Source organism: Gobio gobio (genome assembly GCF_949357685.1).
Source record: "Gobio gobio genome assembly, chromosome: 23".
NCBI lineage: Eukaryota > Metazoa > Chordata > Actinopteri > Cypriniformes > Gobionidae > Gobio > Gobio gobio.
Window position 1 is genome coordinate 38630858 of NC_137119.1, and position 27858 is coordinate 38658715.

At 38.8% G+C, this 27858-nt stretch overlaps 2 protein-coding genes across 4 annotated transcripts in view; both read left to right on the forward strand.

The window, feature by feature from the left end:
* Window positions 1–10886, forward strand: part of wdr90 (WD repeat domain 90) — a 32650-nt gene extending 21764 nt beyond the window's left edge. Inside the window, exons 30-42 of one of the 2 annotated variants that reach the window (XM_079806686.1) lie at window positions 89–210; window positions 324–480; window positions 2273–2463; window positions 2550–2718; window positions 2804–2933; window positions 3800–3968; window positions 5494–5616; window positions 6834–7014; window positions 8223–8353; window positions 9691–9834; window positions 9989–10108; window positions 10233–10317; window positions 10401–10886. In XM_079806686.1, coding sequence (XP_079662812.1) covers window positions 89–210; window positions 324–480; window positions 2273–2463; window positions 2550–2718; window positions 2804–2933; window positions 3800–3968; window positions 5494–5616; window positions 6834–7014; window positions 8223–8353; window positions 9691–9834; window positions 9989–10108; window positions 10233–10317; window positions 10401–10558 — 1880 coding nt within the window. In that variant the 3' untranslated portion in view covers window positions 10559–10886. The remainder of the gene's footprint in view (window positions 1–88; window positions 211–323; window positions 481–2272; window positions 2464–2549; window positions 2719–2803; window positions 2934–3799; window positions 3969–5493; window positions 5617–6833; window positions 7015–8222; window positions 8354–9690; window positions 9835–9988; window positions 10109–10232; window positions 10318–10400) is intronic. The other variant, XM_079806687.1, reaches the window with a different exon arrangement.
* Window positions 10887–11380: 494 nt separating this feature from the next.
* The window catches only part of rhot2 (ras homolog family member T2), a 33931-nt gene continuing 17453 nt past the window's right edge, over window positions 11381–27858 (forward strand). For both annotated transcript variants that reach the window (XM_079805730.1, XM_079805731.1), the window contains exons 1-12: window positions 11381–11535; window positions 18072–18130; window positions 18209–18290; window positions 18588–18631; window positions 18715–18768; window positions 18864–18916; window positions 18997–19105; window positions 24222–24323; window positions 24411–24509; window positions 25351–25459; window positions 25552–25672; window positions 27749–27833. In XM_079805730.1, coding sequence (XP_079661856.1) covers window positions 11499–11535; window positions 18072–18130; window positions 18209–18290; window positions 18588–18631; window positions 18715–18768; window positions 18864–18916; window positions 18997–19105; window positions 24222–24323; window positions 24411–24509; window positions 25351–25459; window positions 25552–25672; window positions 27749–27833 — 954 coding nt within the window. In that variant the 5' untranslated portion in view covers window positions 11381–11498. The remainder of the gene's footprint in view (window positions 11536–18071; window positions 18131–18208; window positions 18291–18587; window positions 18632–18714; window positions 18769–18863; window positions 18917–18996; window positions 19106–24221; window positions 24324–24410; window positions 24510–25350; window positions 25460–25551; window positions 25673–27748; window positions 27834–27858) is intronic.

Genomic DNA, 27858 nt, shown 5'->3' on the forward strand with positions numbered 1-27858 from the left:
ATGCATGTGCACGTTTTGCTTATGTGTGTCCTTTCTCAGTGTGTATGTATGCAATAGTTCTTTAGCTACATCTTATGTGTGTTTGCAGGTTTATTTGTGTACTCCTGTGGGTGTGTTGTCGTCGTTGAGGATCTTCACACAGGCTCACAGAGACAGTGGTTCGGTCACACAGAGGAGATTTCAACGCTTGCCATCACCCATGATGCACAGGTACCACACACATACTACAAATATATAAATCCTCTGTTTCCACCTGTTGGTAATGCTTTACTAATGATTGTCAGGAGCCTCAGAATGAAACCTGTGTCTAATTTGCTCGGCAGACGGTTGCATCTGCATCAGGGGGCGGAGCTTCACACAGCAGCCTCATCTGCATCTGGAATGTTTCAGATGGTTCCTGTAGAAACCGCCTCTCCTATCACAACGGGGCGGTGCAGAGCCTTACATTTTCCAGGGATGACATGTACCTCCTCTCAGTGGGTCAGTGTTTAATGTTTTGCTTTATGGGGTCATGTTTTTCCCACTTAGCACTTGCGCTCCTCATTTTAAAAAATGTAAAAGTGCATAAAGAACTTTAGGGATGCAGTGAAAATGTATCATAATTAGTTTTTCCTTAATAAAAGGATACAAGGAGACATTTACAAGCAAAATTATTTAATTTATTTGAATATAAAAAGTATACTTGGTTGCTTCAAACGATTTATTTAATAATTATGTAATTATAATAATTATTGAATTATAATTTGTTATATTTATATAGCGCTTTTCTATGCACTCAAAGCACTTTACATAGAAGGGAGAATCTCCTCAACCACCACCAATGTGCAGCAACACCTGGATGATGCGTCGGCAGCCATATTGCGCCAGTACGCCCACCACACACCAGCTGATTGGTGGAGAGGAGACAGAGTGATGATACCAATCGTGTATATATATATATATATATATATATATATATGGGGATGATTAGGAGGCCATGATGGACAGAGGCCAATGGGCAAAATTGGCCAGGATGCCGGGGTTACACCCCTACTCTTTATTGGATTTTTTTTAATGACCACAGAGAGTCAGGACCTCTGTTTAACGTCCTGTGTCCTGTGTCCCCATCACTATACTGGGGTGTTAGGACCCGCACAGACCATAGGGTGAGCACCCCCTGCAGGCCTCACTAACATCTCTCCCATCAGCTACCTGGTTTTCCCAGTTGGTCTCCCATCCAGCTACTGACCAGGGTCAACCCTGCTTAGCTTCAGTGGGAAACCAGTCTTGGGCTGCAGGGTGATATGGCTGCTGGCATTATGTATGTTTAAAATATTTAATTAAATCCCAGTTACAGTTTATTGTGTAACTGAAATAGCAACAATAACCAGAAAATGAAAATTACAGTATATAAACACCATAAAGTAAACAATGTCAGAAAAAGCAATCCTTTGGCATAAATATGCGCTATTCATTGATTGCAAAATTCTCTGAAACTGAAGTCTGTGGAACAGGCAAGAATGCAGCGTTTGCATTTTTTTAAAATTAAATCATGGCTTTTTAAATGCTTTGTAACTCCTGTTTCTCTAACCCCAAATTTAAGACATCTTAGAATTATAATTAAGACTTTTGTTATGCCATTTAAGATATTTAATACTTTAATTGGGGGGGGCTATGAACAGATGAGTTTCTTAGGACCTGGCGGCCTACTTTTGCAATCTTTCGAATCTACTGATTCGCACACATGCTTCTAAATATTTTTTACAGTTTGCACACATCTAGTTTTATTCACAAATGCAAGTGAAGTGCTCGCACTGTGGGCCCAGGTAAATACATTATACTGTAACAAACAAATGTTTTGCCCATTTTGGTGCACTTAGTAACAGTTGACAGCATATTTACTGGGACAAAACAAATCCTGGTTACTGTAGTTTACATTTATGCATTTTACATTTATGCATTTGGCAGATGCTTTTATCCCAAAAAAAACTTACATTGCATTTAAGGTACACATTTTACATTTTGTCAATTCTTGCTTTCCCTGGGAATCGAACCCATGACCTTGGCGTTGCTAGCTCCATGCTCTACTGTTTGAGCTATAGGAAAGCTTACAGTAGTTACAGTATTCATGTATAACATTAAATTAAGGCCCTTTTAGAGAGAAAAGCATGTCTAAAACGTTTCAAATAAAACAAAGAAATCCAGAACCATATTGCAAATCAATTGACTTTCTCCGATACAGACATGATTATAAATCTTGTGTTTTTAATGATGCGATATGATATGCTCTTAGGTGATTTTTCTGAGCCGGTGGTGGCGCTGTGGAGCACTCGATCATTTGAGCTGCTCTGTACGGTTCAGCTATCCGTCCCACTACATGATGCTTCTTTCTGTCCGTTTACTGCTAATGAGCTGACTCTCATCGGCAGCGGTGCTGTGGTTTTTACTCAAATACAAACACGCGATAACAACACTGAGCTTCAGGTACGTACAGACACAGTATGCATGAAAAGAATGCAAAGAAGTTGCAAAGAAGAATGTTGATTAAATATGGTTTCCTCCTCCTGCAGACGCAGAAAGTGGGCTTACCGGATACAGTCGGGCAGGCAGAGGTGACATCACTGTGCTATAACACCCGCCGTATCCTGTACACGGGCACAAACACCGGCCATGTGTGTGTGTGGGACTGTAACACACAGCGCTGCTTTGTGACCTGGGAAGCAGATGGAGGAGAGATAGGTGTGTGTGTTGATGACATTTGTGATCAGAAACAGTATAACCAGAAGTGATCATAAATAAGTGTCTTTGTGTGTCATTTGTGTAGGTGTGGTAGTTTGCCGTGGGAATAAGCTGGTCACAGGGAGTAACACCAAAAAATTGAGACTGTGGTCTGTAGCTTCAGTCCAGAATCTCTGTAACCCAAATAACAAGAGCAGCGCAGGACAGGATGATGGGTAAACATGCAAACACTCACTCGATCTCCTTCAACAATGCTTTAGGTTCTCTCTCTATATATACACACTTATGTTTGGTTTGGAGTCTGTGAGATTTTTCAGGCTGCGTTTATTTGGTATAAAATAGCAATATTGTGACACATTATTACAATTTAAAATAACTGTGAATATATGTTAAAATGTCATTTATTCCTGTGATCAAAGCTGAATTTTCAGCATCATTACTCCAGTCTTCAGAGTCACATGATCCTTCAGAAATCATTCTAATATGATGACTTGCTGCTCATAAACATTTATGATTATTATCAATGTGGAAAACAGTTGTGCTGCTTAATTTTGATGAATAGAAAGAACTGCATTTATTTGAAATAGAAATATTGTGTACATTTGTGTCACATTTGATGAATTCAGTGCATATTTGCTGAATAAAACTATTAATTTCTTTAAAATAAATCTTACTAACCCCAAATCAGTAAATAGTAATATACATATGGATACATTTTACATATGGAAGCCCATTTCCACCTCAATAGTAAAACATTAAAATGTAATATTGAGGTGAAGTTTAAACTGAGAAATAAAGTCACAATTGTGAGATTTAATATCTCAATCATGAGAAATAAAGTTGCAGCTATGCAAAAAGAAATTAAAATTCAAAACAGTGAGTCTTATTGTGAAGTATAGTCAGGATTATGAGAAATAAGTTGCATTTATGAGAATTTAAGTCACAATTGTGTAAGGTAAAGTCATAATTGAGCAATCCAAAGTTACTTTATTTTGTTATTATTTAGTCCTAATTACCAAAGAAAAAGATGTTGTCACTTTCACTTTGTAAAAACAAGCTTGAATTGTTTTGATCCTGGAAGAGCTCAGGTGCAGCTAGAGCAGGAACTGCTGTTGGATGGGACCATGGTCAGTGCAGCGTTTGATGATGCCATGGACATGGGGATTGTGGGTACGACAGCGGGAACCCTGTGGTATATCAACTGGGCCGACAGCACCAGTATACGTCTGATCAGCGGGCATAAGAGCAAGGTACCTGTTATCCCTGCCGATCTGATTAGACCCTTTTTAAAGCTACACTGTGTGATATTTTCCCCCATCTGGCGGTGAAAAGGTATATGACCATCCAGTGAATATTAGTTTCTGTTCCTCTCAATTCCGATTTCGTTTTAACTCTAATGTGGCGTTCACACTGGACGCGATTCGCACGAATAATTCGCGCTAATCGCGCGAAGGTGGACGCGTGTACATTTTGAGTTTACTCGCGCGAATCGCGCGTGAAATTCACTGCACAACAGATGCGAATTCGCGTCATGGGCGGGGCTTCCGCCAGCAGCTCGTCTCGTTGAGAAATGGCTGACATGGGCTGTGTTTACATGTCTTTTTTTTTTGTTCATATCTACTGTTAATGTGTGACAAAGTGTAGTTTTAAGACTTTTTCAGTCGATAATGTAGTTGTTTAAAGCTCAAATCTGTGGTTTATTTACATAAACAGTGCCTATTTGAACATTTTATCTGCCGTTGTCGGAGCTGTGAGCTCCAGCGGACAGCGCGCTCAGCGCACGTGAAAGCCGGCGAGGGCAACCTTTCCTCGGCCAGTCCTTCTGCCGTCTACCGCTGGCTCTGATGTCTCTGTGGTGTGTCTCGAGCTATAATTCGTCTTGTAACGGCCGATCTTTGGTCTCATGGATCTATAATTTTGTTCCCTGGCAAATCGTTTAGGCTGAGGGCAAAGATAAGTTTCATTACCTTATATTTTTAGGCTATAACTGTACGTTGCAGTTGTAACGTTAGCCTACTAGCACTGACTTTGAATGTTTGACTGCATTGTTTGCTTTATTTCATGTATAGCTTGTTATACATTACTTATACTTTTGTATTATTGATCATACATAAACTTGCATTTAACAAAAAGAGACTGGGTTGTGTTTCATGTCATTTAATGTTATCACAGTGATAATCATATTGTCTGAACCAGATATTAATATACAGATTTTCTCCTCATTGTTGTCACTACTAGAGCAAGCTCCTGATTGGTTAACGCGGCGCGAAATATCCGCCAAAGTTCAGATTTTTCAACTTGAGCGTTTCGCGTGAATCGCGCGTTCAAAACGCTCAATTTGCGTCCTTCGCGCCGCCTCAATCGCGCAAATCGCGCGAATCTCGCCGCCTCATTTGCGCGAATCGCGCCGCAGAATGCCATTTCGCGTCTCTGCATTGACTTAACATGTAAATCACTCGCGCGAATCGCGTCCGGTGTGAACGCACCATTACGGTGGCCGATTTAGTCCAAGATTAACATGGCTGGTTCGTATGTATTTTCAATGGCATATTATGAACTTACGAGAATACTTTATAACTTGAAAGAAGTAAATATACATTAATGAGCACATATATTTTTGAAAGAACTAAGTGTTTTTAGCTAAGAATAAACTAAAAAAGTTACACAGTGTAGCTTTAAGCTGTGAAGTTCATCCAAAGCAAAACCTTCCAGATACAGAAAGTAAAAAATCCGAAACGATTCTAAAAGCAGCTGCTTCTCCCCAAACTTCCCCAGGTGAACGGTGTGGTCTGTAGTCCAGATGAGAAGCATTTCGTCACGTGTGGGCAGGACGGCAGTGTGAGAGTTTGGGCGCTGCAGAGCCACGAGCTGCTGGTGCAGTTTCAGGTGCTGAACCAGGTGAGAGTAAACACACGGATGCCATGTGTGGGCAGGACGGCACCACTTAAAATTCATTTACAAAACACTCTGACGAATGCCTCGTGTCTGGGATGACAACAGTTCGTCATAGTAGCCAATCATCTGAGCACATTAATCTGTCGCATGACTTTTTTTTTTTTAATGCCAGCCTAGATTTGAAAGTCTTTCCAACCTACTTTCTCTAGATGACTTCGTACTGAATAATGTATCCACTTCAAGCAAAAAAATTTATGCAAATTTTATTCCGATTTTGGTATTTCCATCCAGCATTTTTTTATGCAATAATCCAAAATTTGCATAAGTCATTGTACCTCGATGTAGAGCACTGTTCGAAAGTTTGGGGTCAGTACAAAAAATTAATACGTTTATTCAGCAAGAATGCATTCAATTGATCTAAAGAGACAGTAAGCCAGTTTATAATGTGACAAAAGATTTCTATTTCAAGTAAATGCTGTTCTTTTGAACTTTCCACTCATCAAAGAATCCTAAAAATAAGTATCATGGTTTCCAGAACAATATTAACCATCACAACTGTTTTCAACATTAATAATAATAAATGTTTCTTGAGCAGCAAATCATCATATTAGAATGATTTCTGAAGGATCATGTGACACTGAAGACTGGAGTAATGATGCTGAGGATCACAGGAATAAATTACATTTTACAATATATTCACATAGAAAACAGTTATTTTAAATTGTAATAATATTTCACAATATTACTGATTTTACTGTATTTTTGATCATATAAATGCAGCCTTGGTGAGCAGAAGATACATCTTTTAAAGGGATAGTTCATGCAAAAATGAAAATTCTGTCATAATTTACTCACCCTCAAGTTGTTCCAAACCTGTATGAGTTTCTTTGTTCTGCTGAACACAAAAGAAGATATTTAGAAGAATGTTTGTTACAAAGCAGATAGAGCAACCATTAACTACCATAGTAGAGAAAAAAATACTATGGTAGTCAATGGTTGCTCTCTCTGCTTGGTTACAAACATTCTTCAGACTATCTTCTTTTGTGTTCAGCAGAACAAAGAAACTCATACAGGTTTGGAACAACTTGAGGGTGAGTAAATGATGACAGACTTTTCATTTTTGGGTGAACTATCCCTTTAAAATCATTAAGAAATCGAAACAGTAGTGAAACACAGCACATTTTCATTGCACTGTATGTGGTGATTTCTCTGTATTGCAGAGCTGTGAGTGTGTGTGTTGGACTCCTCCGAGGGGGGTGTATGATCCGAGCGGCCGCACGTGTGTTGCAGGCGGTTACAGTGACGGTACTGTGAGGATCTTCAGTCTGGAGTCGGCCGAAATGGAGCTGAAACTACAACCTCAGCCTGTGTCTGTGTGTGCGTTACAGTACTCGCACTACGGTGAGAGAGAGTGTGTGTGAGACCTGTGTCTTGTCCAGTGGTGGCTGGTGATTGTTTTTGCGGTGGGGGGGGGGGGGGGGGGGGGGTTGCGGGGGCTAGGCAGTATCAAGATGCGTGTTGACTAAATTCAAGCATTAAAAGAGAAAACAGTGTCTTCACTTTTATCTTTTTTACACATTCATTTCCCCCATATAATTGAATGAGGAAATGAAAAACAAAAGAGAACAGCCACAACAGACTAGCATGTTGACTAAGTTACTTGAACATACATTTTGCTCTCCTTTCTTTCTGGCCAGCAAATTTTTCAATGACTCTCTGATTAAAGTCAGTCATCTCAGTCGTGTCATGACATTTGCATTGTTCAGTTAGAGATATTTGAGGTCTCTTACCCCCGTTGTTGTCCACAAAACTTCAGTACCGACACTTTGAAATAAAAGACAGGGAAAGCAATAAAGGGCATTGCTAACACATCCAGCCAGCCACCTAACTTACGTTTCTCATAACAAGCGCAGGTGAAGCTCCGAGTGCAGCTGTGTCCTGTCACTGGCCTGCTGCTGCTGGATCTGTAAATCGCGTTGGTCCGGTTCGGGATCTTCCAACGAACGCCTTGTGAAAGATTTTGGTTTAACTGCTGCCATCTCTACGAAACTGATCATCCTAGCAAGGTTTTGGCGGAGTCGGAGTGATGATGTCGCCCGCGCACTTTCGCTTTAGTGGCCAAGAGCGGAAAGTTGAATGACAGTTGACGAGAACCAATCAGATTGGATAAAATAACACGCATCCAATTCTGATTCGCCAGGGACGCAACGACCTGCGTCCGGAGGAGGATCTTTAAGAACCAATTAGAGACCAGCTTCAGGTCACATGCTGCCCGTATATTTTTAGACTCAGATAGACATCCATTTGTCAGGCGTCCCTCGCCCATGAAACCGCATGACACATATTGAAGAACATATAAAATAGTTAACCGATCAAAGCCAGTTTTTATTAAATGCTGAGGCTCTTACTAACAGCCAGCACATCGTATGAGTAAACGATTTTATTTTTATTTCACTTTTATATCATTTTTGTATACATGTATATTTCTGGAATTTTGATGGGGGCGGCGCCCCAGCGCCCTCTATTGACCAGCCGCCACTGGTCCTGTCATCGGTCTTGTGTTTATGTTCACTATATGCATGTGTGTGTGTGTGTGTGTGTGTGTGTAGGTCATGTGCTGTTGTCTGGTGGTCGTGATGGTCTCATTACTGTCAGCAGTCCCGTCACTGGAGTCACTGTACGCACCATCAGTGACCATAAGGGTGCACCCATAACTACAGTGCAGTGCACCAGCAAACAGGTTTGTGCATGTCATGTGTGTGTGTCCTTTTCTGTTTTGTAAGGCAAATGACTCATCGTTGTGTATGATGTGGAATTGTGGTACATACCCATAAACACACAAAAAAAAACGCATGAATTTTATTCAAAGATATTAAGACCTCAAACATAAAGAAGAAAAGTGAACATTAGTAAAGAGAAAAGGTCCTGCTGCATTTGAGACGCAAAGATGCATATATTTAACAATAATTTACCATTTGAGTGTTATTCAAGTGTCCAGATACTTGCAGGGTCATTGAATGAACTGTTGAGTAGAGCTCAAAATTAAACCGAAATCATATTGTGGCTTAGCACAATTATGAAATCGCATTGGCTGTGATTTCATCAAATAAATATATGCTCTGCGTGTTTCAGAGTAAAATGCAGTACTGTGTTCCCTTACACGTGAGCAGCTCACAATGGTATAACGTTTGAAAATGAAGAAATGAAGACAGCCATATATATTAGTATTATACACTGAAAAATAAAATCATAATAATCATAATATTTTTTATTTTTAATGACTTGATTTACAGTGAAATATTACAATTGTAAAATTTCTTGTTTGTTTAATATTTTCTGTTATTTACTAATAAAAATAAATTATTGTTATTGTAATATAAATTATTATTATTATAACAATCATTTCTTATTATTTTTACTAAATAAAATATTAAACAATACATTTAAAAAATTAAATTTTCACTATAAAATAAAATTGAGTGTTAAGAAAAAAATATAATAATTATGAAAAATATTTAAAAAATATAATTATTTTTATGATCAATCGCATCAAAAATATTTTTTTTTACATAATATATGTGTATGTACTGTGTATAATTATTATGTGTTATATTTATATATAAAATATTTATATAATATAAATATAAATACATGCAAATTTTCATTAAATATTTACATGCATGTGTGTATTAAAATATACATCATAATTATACACAGTACATATACACATAGACTTTTATTTTGGATGTGATTAATCACGATTAATTGTTTGATTAATTAATTTAGACATGTTTTATCTTATAAATATGTATTTTTGTATTATTATTGATTGTATTATTATTTTCATAACAATCATTGTAGTTATAATAATATATAATCACAAAATGATCAGACAAATTGTGCAGCCCTACAAACATGCCCAGCAAACTTGTAGCTTTTTTTTTAAATCACATTTTAAATTGCAGTCGCAGTTTTTATCCGAAAAAAAAAAAAATCACAATTTAATTTTTTACCCAAATCGTGCAGCTCTACTGCTGAGTGATTGAATGCGTGTGTGCTGATATAAATGTCTTCTAGTATAAGGAGTTTGGTCTGGAGGGGAATGAGCTCTGGTTGGCCGTGAGCTCAGACAGGCGTGTCAGCATCTGGGCTGCTGATTGGTCGAAGGATAAATGCGAGCTGCTTGATTGGCTGACATTCCCAGCACCCAGCCCACCAGAGGTGATTGACACACTGAATATTCATGAGTATTAAGCCAATAAATAATATATTATGTAGAGTTACACTTTGTGTTATTGAGCTGCTCTGAAGGTTACTATTGTAGTTGTAAAGTCCTAAGAAGTGACGTTCGGTACAACTTTGTCTTTTTAATCAGGATGTTCTAGCATTACCACCCAGTCTGGCTGCGTTCAGCCCCAGTGAGAGAGGAGTGGTGGTTTACACCGGCTACGCTGTGGAAAAGGAGATCATCTTTTACTGTCTTTACAAAAAACAGGTACTCACACACTGATGGACTGACGTAAAACAACACATTTACTAACTCTCTGCCTATAAAACCGTTGTTTCTCGTGGGCCAACTGAAGTCACCGTGAGATAATTGTGTATGTTTTGTTTTACAGGTTTTGAGGACGATCTCTCTGGCTGACTGGGCACTGTGTCTCAGTCTGTGTTCAACAGGAAGGCTGCTCGCTGTTGGATCAAACCGTTAGTGTGCCCGTGCCGTTTTACTTACAACATATAAACAAAGAGTTCTACAGTCATCTAACGGCGATGACCTTGTGTTTCAGAGCACGTCCTGAAGCTGGTTCATTCCTCCACCGGCCGTTTCCAGGATTTCGCGTCTCACAGCGACTCGGTTCATGTGTGCAGCTTCAGCTGGTCTGGATCTCAGCTCTTCACTGCTGCTCATAATGAGCTCTTGCTGTGGTCTGTGCACGGCTTATAATGTGAGGAGAACACTAAAGCTACTGATGGATGTTGGGGTTTAATAGTTTGATCCCTCTCAGTTTGGATGCAGGAGTCAGAGTTTGCGTTTCCGTTCAGGTGAAATGTTGCATTGATGGAGCAGGGCAGTTCTGCCATGTTTCTGCATCCAGTTAGCATGACTGAAACCTTTATTAATTAACAGATTTTGTAGTCTTTTCATTTGTTTGTAATATTTGTAATACTTTGTACTTTACTAATATTTTTTACTATGTTTAAAATGATTTTGCTAGTAAGAAATACCTTAAAATTGTCATGCACTTTGATCAATAAAATTCATTAAAAATCTGAAGTACTCATGTCTGCATTACAGTAAAACAGAACCTGATTTTAATCATTAATATGTCCTTAACAAACATTATATATTGCTTCACAGATCTTTGGCTCATATAAATTAAAATATGAATATAATATAGCTTATGGTTTTCAAATCAATTTGATATAAGTGATTCGTTTTTAATGTTTTAGTATAATGCAGTATTATATGAATTATTCATGTTTTAATAGAATTATAAAGTATTTTTCCACAAATGTCTAACCATATGGGCCAATATATGTAAGGTAATATTATTTAATCTAATTGAATTGGTCAGCAAAGCTCAATGTCATATAATTAAATAATATTATAAAGCATAATAATTGTTTAATATTGACGCTGTATAATGTACTTAGAATGCAGAAATGGAGAATAATTTGAAGTAAATCTTCGTTTAAACAAACCCGAAGGAAACGCACAGTAGAGGGCGCTCCATTTGGGCTCCAACCGGAAGTCAGTAGCGGTGCCAGTTTCTTTGGCTGGAATGGGGCTAGCCAGAAACTAGCACTGAGCTTTGAATTGAATTTGAAGTTTTTGGAAAACATAGACGCAGCTTGTCGCAGAGTTCAATAGAGAGTGGAGTGAAATGAAACGCGATGTCCGGATACTGCTGTTGGGGGAACGTAAGATGTTATTTTGTTTTTTTAAATATCAAGGGAACTAAATGTGACAGTTTAATGAAAGTTAGCATGATTAGAGAGCGCTAACCTCAACCTTGAGCTGCTGCAGAATGATCTCAAGTAAACACTGCACTCTTCAGTCATTAGTTCATTTAGTGTTTCAATGTTTTGTTATTTGCCATCATGCAAAATCAAAACACACGAAAATTAACTTTATTAACAAGTGAGCAAGTTGTGCACACAGATTACAGGCGAATGACAGTTCAGTCAATCTCTAGAAGTTTTATTAAACACTATACATTGATTAATTAAACACCCACATATGTGTTTTATTTATTAGATATTTTAATATGATAGATATTCATATATATATGCATTTTAAAAACTCTTTGATATCTTGACACCTATGTGTGATTGCTCGGATTTGTTTTGAGTATTTTTGCTCTTTTTGACAGATTTATTTCATAATTTATTTTATTTCTCAAAATGAGAATGCCTAAATATGCTCATTCATTCTGAAATATTTTAATTCAGTGAGTGATTGATAATGGTGTTGACATGGTAACTATCAAGGTGTGGAGTGTGTGCCTAGGTAAACAGATCCTCCAGCACCTGTGACAGAATACACGTGTTCCTAAAGAGACTTCAACCTGATGATAATGCACATTTAAAACACTACCTGGTGTTTGCTACATTTATTTGATCCGAAATACACTAAAAATATTGAGATATTATTACAATTTAAAATAACTGTTCTCTGTTCTAATATATTTTAAATATAATTTATTTTTGTGATCAAAGCTGAATTTTCAGCATCATTACTCCAGTCTTCAGTGCCATTGAAATCACGATTATTTAACACAATTATTGCCGGGTGATATTATCAAAATCTTATTTCATGATATGAGTAATTTTAACGTCACTGAAACAACTATCGATACTGAAAACTAATACTAGGTTCATTAATGCAAGTAAAAGTCTTCACAACAGTTACAGTAAACCATAAGCAATACAATAAGAACAAAGAAACTAAATTACAAACAAAACCGACTACAAAAAATATACCACAGAACAAAAATACAAATGAAATAAACAGAGCGCTAGGTTTTTCAGGAAGATAGATTTACTAACAGTGGTATTCAGATAAGTAATAGCCTACAACAGAAATTGAATCAAATGTAAAAGAACACTGCTGTATTTAAAACTACAAAATGTATTCATTCAAGTGCAGTGATTTCATCTTTGTTTTTGTTTTGTTTGATTAACATTAATGACTCAGACTGAAGCGGTAATATTAGGCTGCTGTCACTTTAAGAGCGAATGCACGGATCGAATGTACTGTTTCTCAAGCGTTTTCTTTCTCAACTGTTTATGTTCACTTAAGACATAACTGACCATGTTTACGGGGATACTTAGCAAAATGGCATTTCAACATATTTGTGTGTAGGTTATTTGACCGTTTAGGTGTGTATCTGAAGCCCACCGTATACTTCGCTTATGCGCGCTCCGCCCCGTCTGAGCGCGCACACAGAAAGCCGCCTTTCGAGGCTTAAAGGTGCACTATGTAAAAAAATTTCAGTAAAATATCCAAAAACCACTCGGCCAGTGTTATATATTTTGTTCAGTTGAGTACTTACAATATCCCAAATGTTTCCAACTATTTGTAAATCGTGAGAAATTTCTATTTTAACCAAGGAACCGAGACGTGTGAGGGAGTCGCCTGTGGATTGCGTCATATCTGCGTTCCCCTCGGTTTACTGTTTAATTCTGCAGAAACGCTTTACTCTCACTGCAGTGTGAACAAGTGTCAAAGCAGCCGCAGAGAGAACGCACAGAATAACGCCATAACAACATCAACACACTCAGATGTGTCTAATATGATAAACAGAGCTGCGTTATAGGGCTGTAACGATTGGACCAAAAATAAAAACCTTGATTAATTGAATATTTTACCTCAATTACGATTAATGAACACATTTTTTTTTTGCTTTACATTTTTTGCCCTCATAGTTCACTGATAAGGTTTTTACTGTAAATATTTTCTACTATTAAAGGTGGGATTTTTTTTCTAATGAAAAAAGTGAATTTCTTTGATTTTAAAATACTTGAAGGAAACGGTTCACTTTCAGCAGTGATTGTCTACGGGGCAGATTTCTGCTTGTTGTACATCAGATACATTAACACAGTAGGCCTACATTATTTGAATGCATTAATGAGAGAGTGATTGTGTGTGTGAATTACTCATACCGTCTCTATTCATTATGAAGCTGTGGTTTGTACTTCAAAGGTATTGAAATATATGCCTATACCGGTTGAGTTTCTAAACTACTTTAGTGACTTTACTTTAGTCACAGGACTGCGTTTCTGCGCTGCTCGTTCGTTTGTCACAATATATCAGGCATTAGTTCAACATAATACACATCTGATGGTCTACAATCGCTTTAATGTTCAAACTGGCAGGTTTTAAAACACATACAACTGACAAAGAAGTCTGCCTTCAGGGCGCGCGCGTGTTGTCAAAGACGCGACACACCTCGGCTCTGTGTCACAGAAAAAGCTGAGCGCTTAATGGATAAGTTTTCCGTATTGTTGTTTTTGAATAGTGCACAATCGCTTTAAATGTTCAAACTGGCAAGCCTTTAAACGCATTTACTTGACAAACTTTATGAGGACGAAAGTGAAAGCTGTGTGTGTGTGTGTGTGTGTGTGTGTCAGCGCGTAGGCTATAAGAACTAGTGTTAGACCATCGGGCCGATATTTGCGATTTTTATGTGTATCGGCATCGGCCGATACAAGGCTGCTGCGTTCGCCGATATTTTCTTCCCTGCATTATTTACAGACAGGCATCCACAGGGCAGCTCTCACCGTCTTCAAACTGTCTTGCTCTCCCTCCCTCGTGCATTTTAATCAAAATCAATTGAGAATTGACACAAAGGTAAAAGGTCGAAAGACTGAAGTTTCACGTGGAGCATTGGGAGATTTTTTCCTGAATTACCGCTGGTGTTGCTCTACAAGAGATTAAGTTAAGTGCTTAATCAATTGGGTTGTTTTAAGCAAACATTTAACCCAACTGCTGGGTCAAAACAACCCAATTGCTGGGTTAGTCGATATTCAACCCAACTTGGGTTATTTTTAACCCAATATTTTTTAGAGTGTAACCATTAAATTACTAGGTTGTAAATAGTTTTAAAATTAAGTATAGTACAGTCAGTGTGCACTTTATTATGCTGCTTGCTTGTTGCTACTGTGTGCAATAGTGTAATTATTTTATTTATGCTTAAATATTTATTTTCAGAATTTATTTTCACCACTGAACTTTATTTTTTTTCTTGTTCTACCTCACCTGTTTTTACTATTTGTTAAATATAGTTTTTTTTAGTTCAATAAATGTTCCTTTTTAAAATTGTAAATTTTAAATTGTTATCATCATGATCATTGTGTCATTTTTATGTTGTAAATTGAGGAAGCAAAAGCAGTATCGGCTCCAAATATCGGCTCAAGAAAATCGGCAGCCCGTATCGGTCATCGGCCAAGGCTGATGAAAAAAAATTGGTATCGGCATCGGCACTAAAAAATCCATATCGGTCGATCCCTAATAAGAACGGCAATTAACTTGCGTGTATAAACTGTGTAAAACATGCGGTTACTATAGTGATTCTGGGCATCTATAAACAAAGATACCTGCACCTGCATCTGTGTGCCTGCAAACTGCACTTGATGTGACTGACGGGGCGGAGTCACGTGACTAAAACCGAAATAACCGACATGGGAAAAATACGTCGTTTAGAGGTTCTGAATTTCGGTTTCGATTAATGGTACAGCCCTACTGCGTTACCTAATACTCATGACCAGAAAAGCGGAAATGTGGCATAATAACAGTCCCGCTGCTCGCGAGGCGTGTGTTCCACTCATCTTATTAACAGTCGCTCCAGCGTCCTTGCTCAGCTCCACAACACTCGGTCCTGCTCTGCTTCAAACTACAGTAACGTTAATAATCACATGAACATGATTTCTGCTCGAGTCCTATCCTGATTCTTTTCCACCGTCTGTGAGGTGAAGACCACATGTCCCAAGATTCTGCACTCAAACGTGGCGTCATCAAACTACACCTTTGTTTTGAATAGGCGAGCTCTATTGGACAGAAAAATTACATAGTGCAGCTTTAATGTGTTTTAATAACACTGTTTAATATCAAGCATGTAAATCACTCACTTATTCGGCTCGGCTGATTTGGATGTTAAAGGGGTGATTGATTATGATTTCACTTTTTTAACTTTAGTTAGTGTGTAATGTTGCTTTTTGAGCATAAACAACATCTTCAAAGTTACAACGCTCAAAGTTCAAAGCAAAGGGAGATATTTACCTTTAAAGAAATCACTTTTTAAGGACTACAACAAACGGCTGGTAGGGACTACAACAAGCGTCCTTGTGGGTTAGTGACATCACTAACCCTAAAATTTACATAAACCCTGCCCCCGGGGACACGCAACAAATGCCATGTTGAGAAGAGGAAGAGTTGTTGTAGTCGAGCACATTTGGAGCCTGAATAAGTGAGCTGTCCATCCGATATTCTCTGGCTCTGCATCTTACAACAGTTCCCACATGAGCGATTAATAGATTATCATGACAGAACATGCTAATCAATGACTTGAAGATAGTTAACTCCACATCAGCTCCAAGAAACGTCCTGTCTCATTCTACATGTGGTCACTTCTTCTTGAGTCTCTCCATCATTGTCCGATTTCAGTTTGAACACAAAAGGCTTAATAGTTTCTGACTTTTTCCTTATGTGTCTGCGTGAGGTAATCGCCAGAGCTGCTAACACAAGCTCTTGAAGCTCCGCCCTCTTATTGAAAGGGTGCGGGGAGCAGCAGCTCATTTGCATTTAAAGGGACACACAAAAACTGCGCCTTTTTGCTCGCTCTCAAAAAGTGACAATATTAACATGCTATAAAAAAAGAACTGTGGGGTATTTTGATCTAAAACTTCACATACACACTCTGGGGACATCAGAGACTTATTTTACATCTTGTAATAGGACCCTTTTACATTTGGCTTAGGGAGGAACGAAAGCACACCGCTGTGAAGGAAAGGAAGGTGAGCTGGACGGTAGGGCTGTGCAATATATTGAAATTATCGAAGTATTGCAAAAGTTCATATCGCGATATGCATATCGCAACGGCACGCAATATCTGAATGATTTTAATAGGCTACTTCAACATTGTGAAAAGTGTACATTTTAGGTCGACGCATATAAAAGAGAATACACTGGGCACACGACTTGTGACTTGTGACTTGCTTGATGTTAAAAAGAGTTATTAAATGCAATAACTTGCGAAAAACAACGTCTCGCGCTGTCTGACACACACACCGAAACGTGCGCACAAGCCACCTCTCTGAGAGCGTGTGATCCCTACAGTTCTGTTATTAAGCATTAGGTCTTAAAGTGACAGCCTGCTAATACTATAAACCTGCCGCTGTCTGTCAAACAATGACTGCTGTTTTTAGTTCTTATTTTTAATAACAAAGATACATTAAAATAACAAAAATAATCTTCCACCCCTAGTTCAGTTGTCTTTGTGTGCCTGGATGTTCTTGATGTTTAAGTTTTAGGTTGATGTAACTATATATTAGCAAGTCAAGCAAAGAGTTTTTGGTATCTAAATATTGGCATTACATTTTTTGTTTGTTTACATCGATGTTAAAATTATATTGTCAGATTTGTGAAATGTATTTTTGCTCAAACACTGCTAGTCACTTTCAGAAGTTATAGCGATGCTTTCTTTTCCCAGAAAGAATGTGAAACACATAAATGGTATCATTCTCAGTTTTTAAATAATTTTTTTAATAGATTTTAAACACTTGAAGCAATATCGCATTATTTAACAAGGATATCGCATATCGCATTTTTCTTCAATATCGCACAGCCCTACTGGACGGAATGTGGCAGCGGCACAATAATCGTTTTACATCAATTGTCTTCTTTTCAAAATCGTTGGAAATTGCAATGTAAAAATCAGTTACGATTAATCGCACAGTCCTATAATATATTCTATTCTAATTCTAATTAGAAACAAGCTTCCCTAAATTATATAGCCTATATATAAGTGTCATTTCTTTGGCAGCACACACACGTTTTGTTTCAGCATTAGTGTTATATTTATTCCATGCCTGCTGGGCTCAAGTCGTGTCCTTATTAGTATTATCTCTTATCTGGTCACTCCTACAGGTGTTCACCTTGAGCTTATATGGTCAGATATTTTGGAGCATGCGTGTTAAGAGCAACATGTTTGATAGTGGCTACAATTTTAACCCGAAGCATGTCACATGTGCAACCTGACTGAGATTCAGCACTGAAGGAGTGGAAGCATTAGAATAAAACTGGAAATCAAGCTAACGCCACGCTGATTTGCAAAGGAAATCACAGCAGAAGAGTTTGCGATTGTGGTGCAGCCGTTGATCATGTGGCATTTCACAAATCTACAGTTAAATGAGGCGGTGGGAAGGCATTTACCTTTTGTCATCCTATTTTCCTCTAGCCAAAGTGGGAAAGACCTCTCTCATCATGTCTCTGGTCGGAGAGGAGTTTCCTGAGCAGGTGAGTTTACCCATGAGCCTCTCTGGTAGTGTGTTTGACTGGTGCAGTAAGAGGAAGCTCATTTGTTTGTGCCGTCAGGTTCCTCTCCGAGCGGAGGAGATCACCATACCTGCTGACGTCACGCCTGAGAAAGTGCCCACACATATAGTCGACTATTCAGGTGTGTGTGTGTGTGTGTGTGTGTGTGTGTGTGTGTGTGTGTGTGTGTGTGTGTGTGTGTGTGTGTGTGTGTGTGTGTGTGTGTGTGTGTGTGTGTGTGTGTGTGTGTGTGTGTGTGTGTGTGTGTGTGTGTGTGTGTGTGTGTGTGTGTGTGTGTGTGTGTGTGTGTGTGTGTGTGTGTGTGTGTGTGTGTGTGTGTGTGTGTGTGTGTGTGTGTGTGTGTGTGTGTGTGTGTGTGAATTAGATGACATGTAATAATTGCCCTGTAGCATTTTACTAACACTCAGTGTCTCTACAGAAACTGAACAGTCTGATGAAGTGTTGAGGGAGGAAATCGTAAAGGTAAGACGTGTCCTAATTATGTATGTATGTATATTTATATATGATTTTTGACTGTATGAAGATTATGGTTTCCTCATTTGTAGGCCAATGTCGTGTGTGTGATTTACGATGTCACACAAGAGGAAACCATTGACAAGGTATTGTATTACTCACGGTGTCCTTTATCATTATCGCTGTATTTTTGTCTTTTTTATTTCCTCTGAACTGATTTCATCCTTGTCTTTTCTCTCAGATCAGGACTAAATGGATCCCGCTGGTCAACGGAGGCGCTGAAAAAGGAAGCAAGTATGTCTCTGATGCCCGTGTAAACGCACCTACGTTTTTTTGGACTTCCATTAAAAAAGTCTCTCTTTTTGTTGCTGTAGGATTCCCATCATCCTCGTGGGCAACAAGTCTGACTTGCGCTCCGGCAGCTCCATGGAAACCATCCTGCCAATCATGAACCAGTTTTCGGAGATCGAGACCTGTGTGGAGGTTTGAACCACTGACCACACAAACTCAAATGAGCCACAAGCACAAAGACATCTCTCACACATTTCTCCTATAGACACACACATTAGGGCTGTGCAATTAATCGAATTTCGATTTCGATTTCGATTTTGCCTCCCAACGATCACCAAAATAGTACAATCGAGAAAAAACGATTATTTTGCCTTGCGTTCTGAATGAAACGCGCATGCGCTCATCCGCCCCTCCCGAAGCCACAAATCTCTCTCAGGTTGTGAGTCTCGTGTGCATATCATCCGCTGGAATTTAAAAACTCGGCGCGAGTAAAGATGGCAGAAGGAGGGCAGTTACAGCAGCGTTTGGTGAGCAAAAAAGGCAAAACCAACTCCGTTGTCTGGGAACAGTTTGGCTTCGAGGAATCAGACGACGAGCAGAAACATGTTACGTGCAAGATTTGCTACATGGTAGTGGCTGCAACGCAAGGGAACATCACGAATTTGTTTAACCACTTGAAAATTAAACAGAGTGACCTATGACAATCTAATAAAGAAACAAAAACTGACGAGAGCAGGGGTGCCGTGTAAACGTCCTTTTTTCCCCTCATATTTTTCAAATAATTCTCTCTTTGTAAACTTTGTTCAATGCATGCGAGTGCTGCCGTATGTTTGAATATGACCAGTCGTTTTCACCGTCATCACCCGGGTTTAGTGCCAGAAGACGCGAATGAGAAGCCGCGCGCGCTGTGAGAAAATGTATCTCTGTGCGCTCATCCGAGAGCGCGCACACGTCTCACAGCGCGCAAATATTGAGTTCTCTTTCAAGTCTTGCTCTTGAACGGACAAACTCACACAAAACGTATGTCAACATGTCCATCTTGATGAGTATCCTAGCAGACATAGTCTGTATATGCCTTAAGTGAACTTTATACAGTCGATAAAGACGACGCATATCCGATCCGGATTGAATAACTTTTGTAAGTTTAATAGGATTCATCTTTAATTTATGCACTCAAATATGCAATGTTATTTTACATTTGAGACATTTCTGTACCTGAAAACTAATGTTAGACGTACCTGAAAAGCATATCTAGCCGAACCATATTGTTGATCTTATTTATTTGTGATTATCATTTTTACGTGAATACTTTTATACTTTGATTTGAATATATGTTATATTATTTATTTTAATAGTTCAAAAAGTACAACAAATGTTACAATTTCAATTGAATTGTTGAAAGGTGTATTTTTAATAAATACAACACATTCCCAAAGTCATGTGAAATAATCGTGTTACATAATCGTGATTTCAATATTGACCAAAATAATCGTGATTATGATTTTTTCCATAATCGAGCAGCCCTAACACACATGAATGTAAAAGGGGTTGTTTATCACCCGTATCTTAGTTTAGTTTTCCTCTGAAGTCAACCTAAAAAAATGAGTCACGGTTTCCTACATTAGAAAGTCATAATTAAGTTTTCCATGACCTCTCTCTGACGCTGAGAATTAAACAAAGCTGTTTTTGCTGCTGTACCTAGAGTTCAGTATATGAATGACCTCTGCTGTGATTGGCTGACCTCGTGTACTGCTTGTTCTTCATAACGTTGTTTGACAAAAACATTTCTGAAGAAGTCATTTGTAGAGTTTACTGGGCGACTGGAGAGCACGTTTTCCTTTGGGAATGTTATGGTTTGTCTACATTCAATCAGTATTTCAGAAGAGAATGAAACCCCTGTTCTCCGTGACATGACCCCTGGAAATGTTCATCGGCTGGATTGCTGTATCCGTGGTTTATCATTGAGCTAATGCACCAAAATCCTATTCCAACACTCTTTAACTATATAATCTGCAGCATAGTGTATAGATTAGCATATGCAACCACAATCATTCATTCAACTGTGTGTTGTGACTTGTTAGACTTTCTAGAATTTAGTGTCGTTTTTATTTATTTATTTTTAGAAGTGTTCTATTTAGCTAAAAAAAAAAAAAAAGTAGCAAGCAATAAATATATAGATATAAATAATACAAAAATTATATATAAAAAAAAAAATATTTTTTTTTTTTATTAAATATATAAATATATAATCCAAAATTATATTTTATATTAGCCTAACAAGCCAGACCCACATCAAGATGTTGGATCTGGGAACACAACATTGGCAGGGCTCAAATTCCCTCGGCACGCAATAGGATAGCGCTACAACCAACCAGAGCGCTATCAGTGATGACAACAATCACAGGGTTGTGGCTGAGTCCCATGCGTTTTCCCACCAGCGGAGCTAGTTGATAGACTAAACTTTTGCGTATCCGGTCGGCAAAACTCCGAACACATCTTCCTTTTTTAAGAATGACTTCAGTGCCATTCTTTCTTAGCAGGGAATTCACAAAGAACCGTCACAAACTCTGCCGTCATTATGTTAAGCCTGCACACCGACTCTATACACCAGGGGTCTCCAAACTCGGTCCTGGAGGGCCACTGTCCTGCAGAGTTTAGTTCCAGCCCCAAATAAACACACCTGAACCAGCTAATCAGTGTTTTACTAGGCCCAAGTAAGACCTTTATTAGCTGGTTCAGGTGTTTTAATTGGGGCTGGAACTAAACTCTGCAGGACAGTGGCCCTCCAGGACTGAGTTTGGAGACCCCTGCTATACACGATGTGATGGGCCTGACCAGAGTTTGTTTTTTCCAGCTGTTGCTAGACGACCCTGGCTGCAAATTATACTTGCAGCCGCTAAGGTGCGTCTAGATTTCTAGGCTAATTTTTTATATAAATGTATGTATTTAAGCTTGTCCTATATAGGCTCTTGTGGTGTTAATTTGTAATTAGTAAATATTGACTAAACATATTTATTGAAAGAATGTACGTCAATATACCATTGATTTTAATGGTAATTTGTGTTCAGCTGTGTATGACCTTAAAGGGGTGGTAAACCACGATTTCACTATTCTAACTTTAGCTAGTGTGTAATGTTGCTGTTTGAGCATAAACAACATCTGCAGAGTTACAACGTTCAAAGTTTAAAGGTCCCATGGCATGAAATTTTCATTTTATGAGGTATTTCAACATTAATATGAGTTCCCCTAGCCTGAATATTGTCCCCAAGTGGATAGAAATGTTGATCGGTGTAAACCCGAGTTCTGGCTGTCTTTCTCTGCCTTTGAGAAAATGACAGGCCAGACGAGCCAATCCTGAAGTCTCCTGTGTTGACGTCCAAGCAGGAATGGTTTCCTCCCTTTCCTCCGCCCAGAGAATCTGCCACGCCCATGCAAACGCTCGAGAGATCATAGGTTGTGAACGAGTGAACGCTGGCAGTTTCTCAGTGTTTGGATGTACAAATGAAAACAGAAGTCTTTTTTCAGTTCCTTCTGATCTGTGATCAGTGATTTCGTATGTGCAGCTAATTTTTTACTATTAGTGCACACGCAGCGGCTTCTCTCTCTCCCGACAGAACAGTGTTTTTGTGTTTTCTATCTTGTGAGTCAGTGTTTTTGTACATCCTCGTCGCGTCTATCGGTTCTAAAATGTGCATACAGTCATGAGTTTCTGCTCAACATCGGCAGAGTCACATCTTTAGAGATAAACCTCACGCTGGCCGGTCGGCCAAACGACCTTCAACATCCCCGACCCCCAGTACTGCATCTGGCCCACAGCGGAGGCACCAAACGCGGCGCGAGATTAAGCAGAAGGGGGTAAGCGTGAGGGTATCCGGCTAGGCTAGCCAACTATTCCCACAATAAACTGGATTACATTCGATTACTGCTGTTGTGTCTTTGTTTGCGCTGTGTACTCAACGCGCGTCACTGACGCTTTTATTTTACAAATAATGCTATTATCAACACTTACTTTTAACTCGTTCATCTCGACAGCTGTAATGGAACTTTGCATGTGTTACAAAGTTGGTAATAATGATGAAGACGGACTCGGTGTGACTGGGACTCGTGTTTATTCAGAACTCTCAGATACAAACACAATAAACTCACGCTGACTGACAGCGCTCTCATAACTCAGTAGTTACTATAAATATCTTTGTTAGCGATCGCTCCGTCTCCGTGATGTCCGGTTCGCGAACGAATCATTCTTTTGAATCGGTTCTTTTTAGTGAACCGAACCAGTTCACCAAATCGGACTGAATCGTTCTAAAGGGTTCGCGTCTCGAGTCAGCGCTGATCCATAATTTACTAAAGTTACTAACTTTCTGACATGAGTGACAGTCCCTCCGACTAGAAATAAACTAATAACCTGAAGTATATGCTGTAACTAAAACAGTTCACTGAACTGAGACATGCTGAGAACTGATGAGAAGTGAACTCAGGTCCATCCGTCTCTCTGGCAGCAGCTCGTGCCTCGTAGACCTCGTTAAACCACGCCCCCTCCGCTCATTTCAAATGCAAAGATGTCAGCCAATCACAACAGTGGGCGTTTTTACTGAAGTCTCACAGCAGACACGCCTCTTGAAACAGGGCATTCAGCCACAGGGCAAACCGCAGTATAGAAAAAATGCCTTTTATTTCTAAATTATGACATTTTATGATGTAAAAATCATAATAACAATATAAGTACACCTCAGGAAACATTATAAAATAAATTTTTAAAAAACGAAGCATGAACACGTTACAGTGCACCCCACAAACACAATCAAGCCTTCGAAAGAATGTGTTTTACCACCCCTTTAAGAATTGAATGTGTATTGCTTCCTGATGAGGTTTTGAAAATGTAAAAGTCTAATGGTTCTGTCTTAAAGTCGACATGGAACTAAAGTTGCGCAACAAAAACAAATGTGGGGCGGGGCTTGGTATTTGTCCTTGGGGAATTGATTGGATGGTTGTGGTTTGCTATTGGTGGATCTCATGTGAGTGACAGGTTGCCCCGCCTTCATGCCATTAAACACGTCATCAGAGAAGAGATGAGACTGCAAAAGGGAGGGCTATTTTTTTGAAGATTATGAAGGCACATGAATTTAAAAAATAATGATGTGCACGGATAAATCATTTATAATAAATATTGCAACATTTCTAAATTTTGATTTCATAGTGACTAAAACCTAGTGAGCCGTCTGCATAGATGGCAGCCTTTTAGCCTGGGTGGCCAAAAATACTGTATATGGTTATTTATGATTACATGATGATGTATTTGTGTCCGCAGTGCTCAGCTAAGAATCTGAAGAATATTTCTGAGCTCTTCTATTACGCCCAGAAGGCCGTTCTACACCCGACTGCTCCGCTCTACGACCCCGAAGATAAACAGGTACACACACACACACACTACTACTACATCTCTGCACGTCTTTCACCTCGTGAGTACATATGGCATTATGAATGTTTGTGTGTGTAGCTGAAGCCGCAGTGTGTTCGAGCTCTGAGTCGAATCTTCAGCATCTCTGATCAGGATAATGATCACATACTCAGTGACACTGAACTCAACTGCTTTCAGGTGAGCTAGCAATCATGACGTTCACAACACGTTTAACTTCTCAAATGTGGCCCGTTTTGGACTGAAATTATACAGCAGAAAATAATGTAAGGCAGGATTTTTATCCATCGGGATTTGGTTGAATCAAACATGTGAAGTTTGCTAAATGTTTTCTCCCTCGCCTATCAGTCAGCAGAAAAATTGTTTAAAAGGTACAAGTTATTACAGTTGCATTAAATGTTTTGAAAAATCGACATTTCTAAACTTACATTTTTGGCATTTTAAGCTTTCAATTTGAATTTAGTTTACGTTTTAGTAATTTGTTATGTGCTTGTCATTTTTTTTTATGTCTATTTAGCTTTAAATTATTTTCAGATTTAGTAGTACTTCAGATTATTTTATTTAATTGCAACAATTAGCATTTTTCAAAGTCTTCAAAGTTTTTTTTATTTTTCGACTAATCTTTTATTTATTTCAGCTTTATTTAAATGAACGAAAACAAGAATTAATCATTTTAGTTAACAATAACAACAGTGATTTACTGTATATATTTGTATGGCAATTTGTGTGTGTGTGTTCGTTCCTGGTAAACCCTACGTTACAGGGACCAAATGTCCCCACAAGTTTAGTAATACCGGTAATTTTTGACCTTGTTGGGACATTTTGTTGATCCCCGTGAGGAATACGGCTTATAAATCATACAAAATTATGTTTTTTCAAAGTGTTTTCTGTGAAAAATGTAGAAATATAGAACCTTTTTTTTTGATGGGTAGGTTTAGGGGATAGCATATACAGTTTCTACAGTACAAAAGTCATTGTCTATGTAAAGTCCCCATAAAACAATGTGTGTGTGTGTGTGTAGAAATTGTGTTTCGGGAATCCACTGGCTCCTCAGGCTCTGGAGGACGTGAAAACAGTCGTGTGGAAGAACACGAGTGATGGAGTCCAGGACAACGGACTCACACTCAACGGTAACACACACATTATTATCATATTCCTTATGCACACTCTTGTGTATCTTAATTATAATTTACACACTCTTGCTTTTGTGTGTTTTCTGTAGGTTTCCTGTTCTTGAACACTCTCTTTATCCAGAGGGGACGTCATGAGACCACCTGGACCATCCTGCGTAAATTCGGCTATGATGACACGCTGGAGTTGATGGATGACTACCTCTACCCACCGTACGTTTGTGCATATGAACGCATGTGATTACATGAACAGAAATCAGTTTTTAAAGGAGTAGTTCACTTCAGAATTAAACTTTCATGATAATTTACTCACCCCCACTTCATCCAAGATGTTCATGTCTTTCTTTCTCCAGTCTAAATCTTATTTTTTTTGTCACTTATTGAGCAGTAGGCTAGCTGGAGCCATTTACCTCAAGTCTTTGTGCTAAGCTAGGCTAGCGGTGGGTGTGTCAGACAGAGTTATGGCACACACGGAGATTAGAATGGGATGTAAGGACTTATCTAACTCTCAGGGATACGGTGAATAAGCTGAAGTCCCAAAAAGTCAGCGTGTTCCTTTAAATCATAGATCTTAAAAAAATATGGACGACACAACTTCATTGACTTCCGCTGACCAGAGTTGAAGCTTTCGTATGCCCGCTCACGGCGCTGACATCTTGGGACAGAGTCTGCGCAGTAGCGATCTCGGGACCGGAGTTGCGCAGTAGAGAGCAGGAAGTAGAGGCGCGATTATCAAAAGCCCGCCCACACTCTCACAGATGCAGAATAATTCATTATGTTTGTGTGAAATAAACAGTTATAGAAATGTAGAAATTAAAGCTAAAGCTCCAATCTCCTCCCAAAAATCCCGAAAAAAGTCCGTTAGTGCCTCAGTGACAACTTCACTCAGAGAAGCCGTCAATCTCAGCTGTCAATCATGACGCAACACCCCCCTTTTTTATAGCATCAAATAACTAACTAAAACTAAGCTTATTTAAACAATTTAAACACTTGAAATGAAATCATCGTAATAAAAACTGCCTTAAATGACAGAAACAATCTTTAGGAAACAATTATTTGAAGTTTAATTGAATTGTTTAGTGTGTCTCGCGTCCATTCTAATACATGGAGGGGTGGGGTTTAGGAGCTGTACTGGGACCGGCCACCGGGGGGCGATCGAGGCGCGGAGGCTTCAGTTTCTGACAGGAGTGCTACAGGCTTGCTTTAAATGCACACAAGTACTAGTAAAAGATACACACTGATGTCTATGGAAGCGGCAATAACAATCCTTTCAGTTATAATTTGACTACGTGTCTTATTTATATCAGATACACAGTTTATAGTAACTTCATAGTTTTCTCTATTCTTCTCCCACTTCACCGGTCACTTACTTTCATGTATTTCATGAGACGTGGAGGATACCCAACCCAGAGCCATAGAGAGAGAGAGTTGCGACAACGGAAGTTCAAAACGCTTGATAGTCTCGTGATTCATGTAGACCTCGAATAGTTCCAGGAAGTGCTTTGACGGGCAATTCAAATTGATAGTCACAGTGACAGAACTGCAATTTTTGGTAATTAATAGTCAATAAATGCATTGATTTTCAATAATTGTATTACACATCGACATGTGTATGTAGCATGAGTATGTAGTTACAGCGATGTTGTTTTTAAAATATATATTTTTTTAATGATGAATAATCTACACAAGCAGGCTTTAATGTACAAGTTATTTTGATTAAAATGTGCTGATAATTTAAAATATTACTGACTAAACGTCTTACCTTTTAAAAGTGCATCACAAACGGTCTGTTCTGCTGTAACTCTATGGCGCGGCTGCTACTTCCGGGAACTATTGAGAGTCTCCGCAAGCCGCCATTGCTGTAAAAAAAACCGTTCCATTGGAGTCTATGGAGTTGTTGCAACTCTCTCTCTCTAAGGCTCTGACCCAACCCTAGTCACGCGTGACCTTTCCAACGTGATTGCGTAATACATGGCGCAGCGCAAGACAAACATTTGTGGTTAAAAAGTATATAAATTCTTATTTCTTTAAAAAATGACTGATGGGTTCGCTAGATAAGACCCTTATTCCTTTGCTGGGATCGTGTCGCTGCAATTTGACATTCAACCCGTCGGACCCCGGTGAAATCCACCATATGGAGAAAAATCCTGAAATGTTTTCCTCAAAAATCTTAGTTTCTTTTCGACTGAAGAAAGAAAGACATGAACATCTTGGATGACGTGGGGGTGAATAAAATATCAGGAAATTTTCATTCTGAAGTGAACTAATCCTTTATGTGTGTGTTCACAGATTGCGCGTATCGGTGGGCTGTACGACGGAGTTGAATCATATGGGTCATCAGTTCCTCCAGAAGCTCTTTGATAAGTATGATGAGGTGAGCGACACCGATGGCTCTGGTC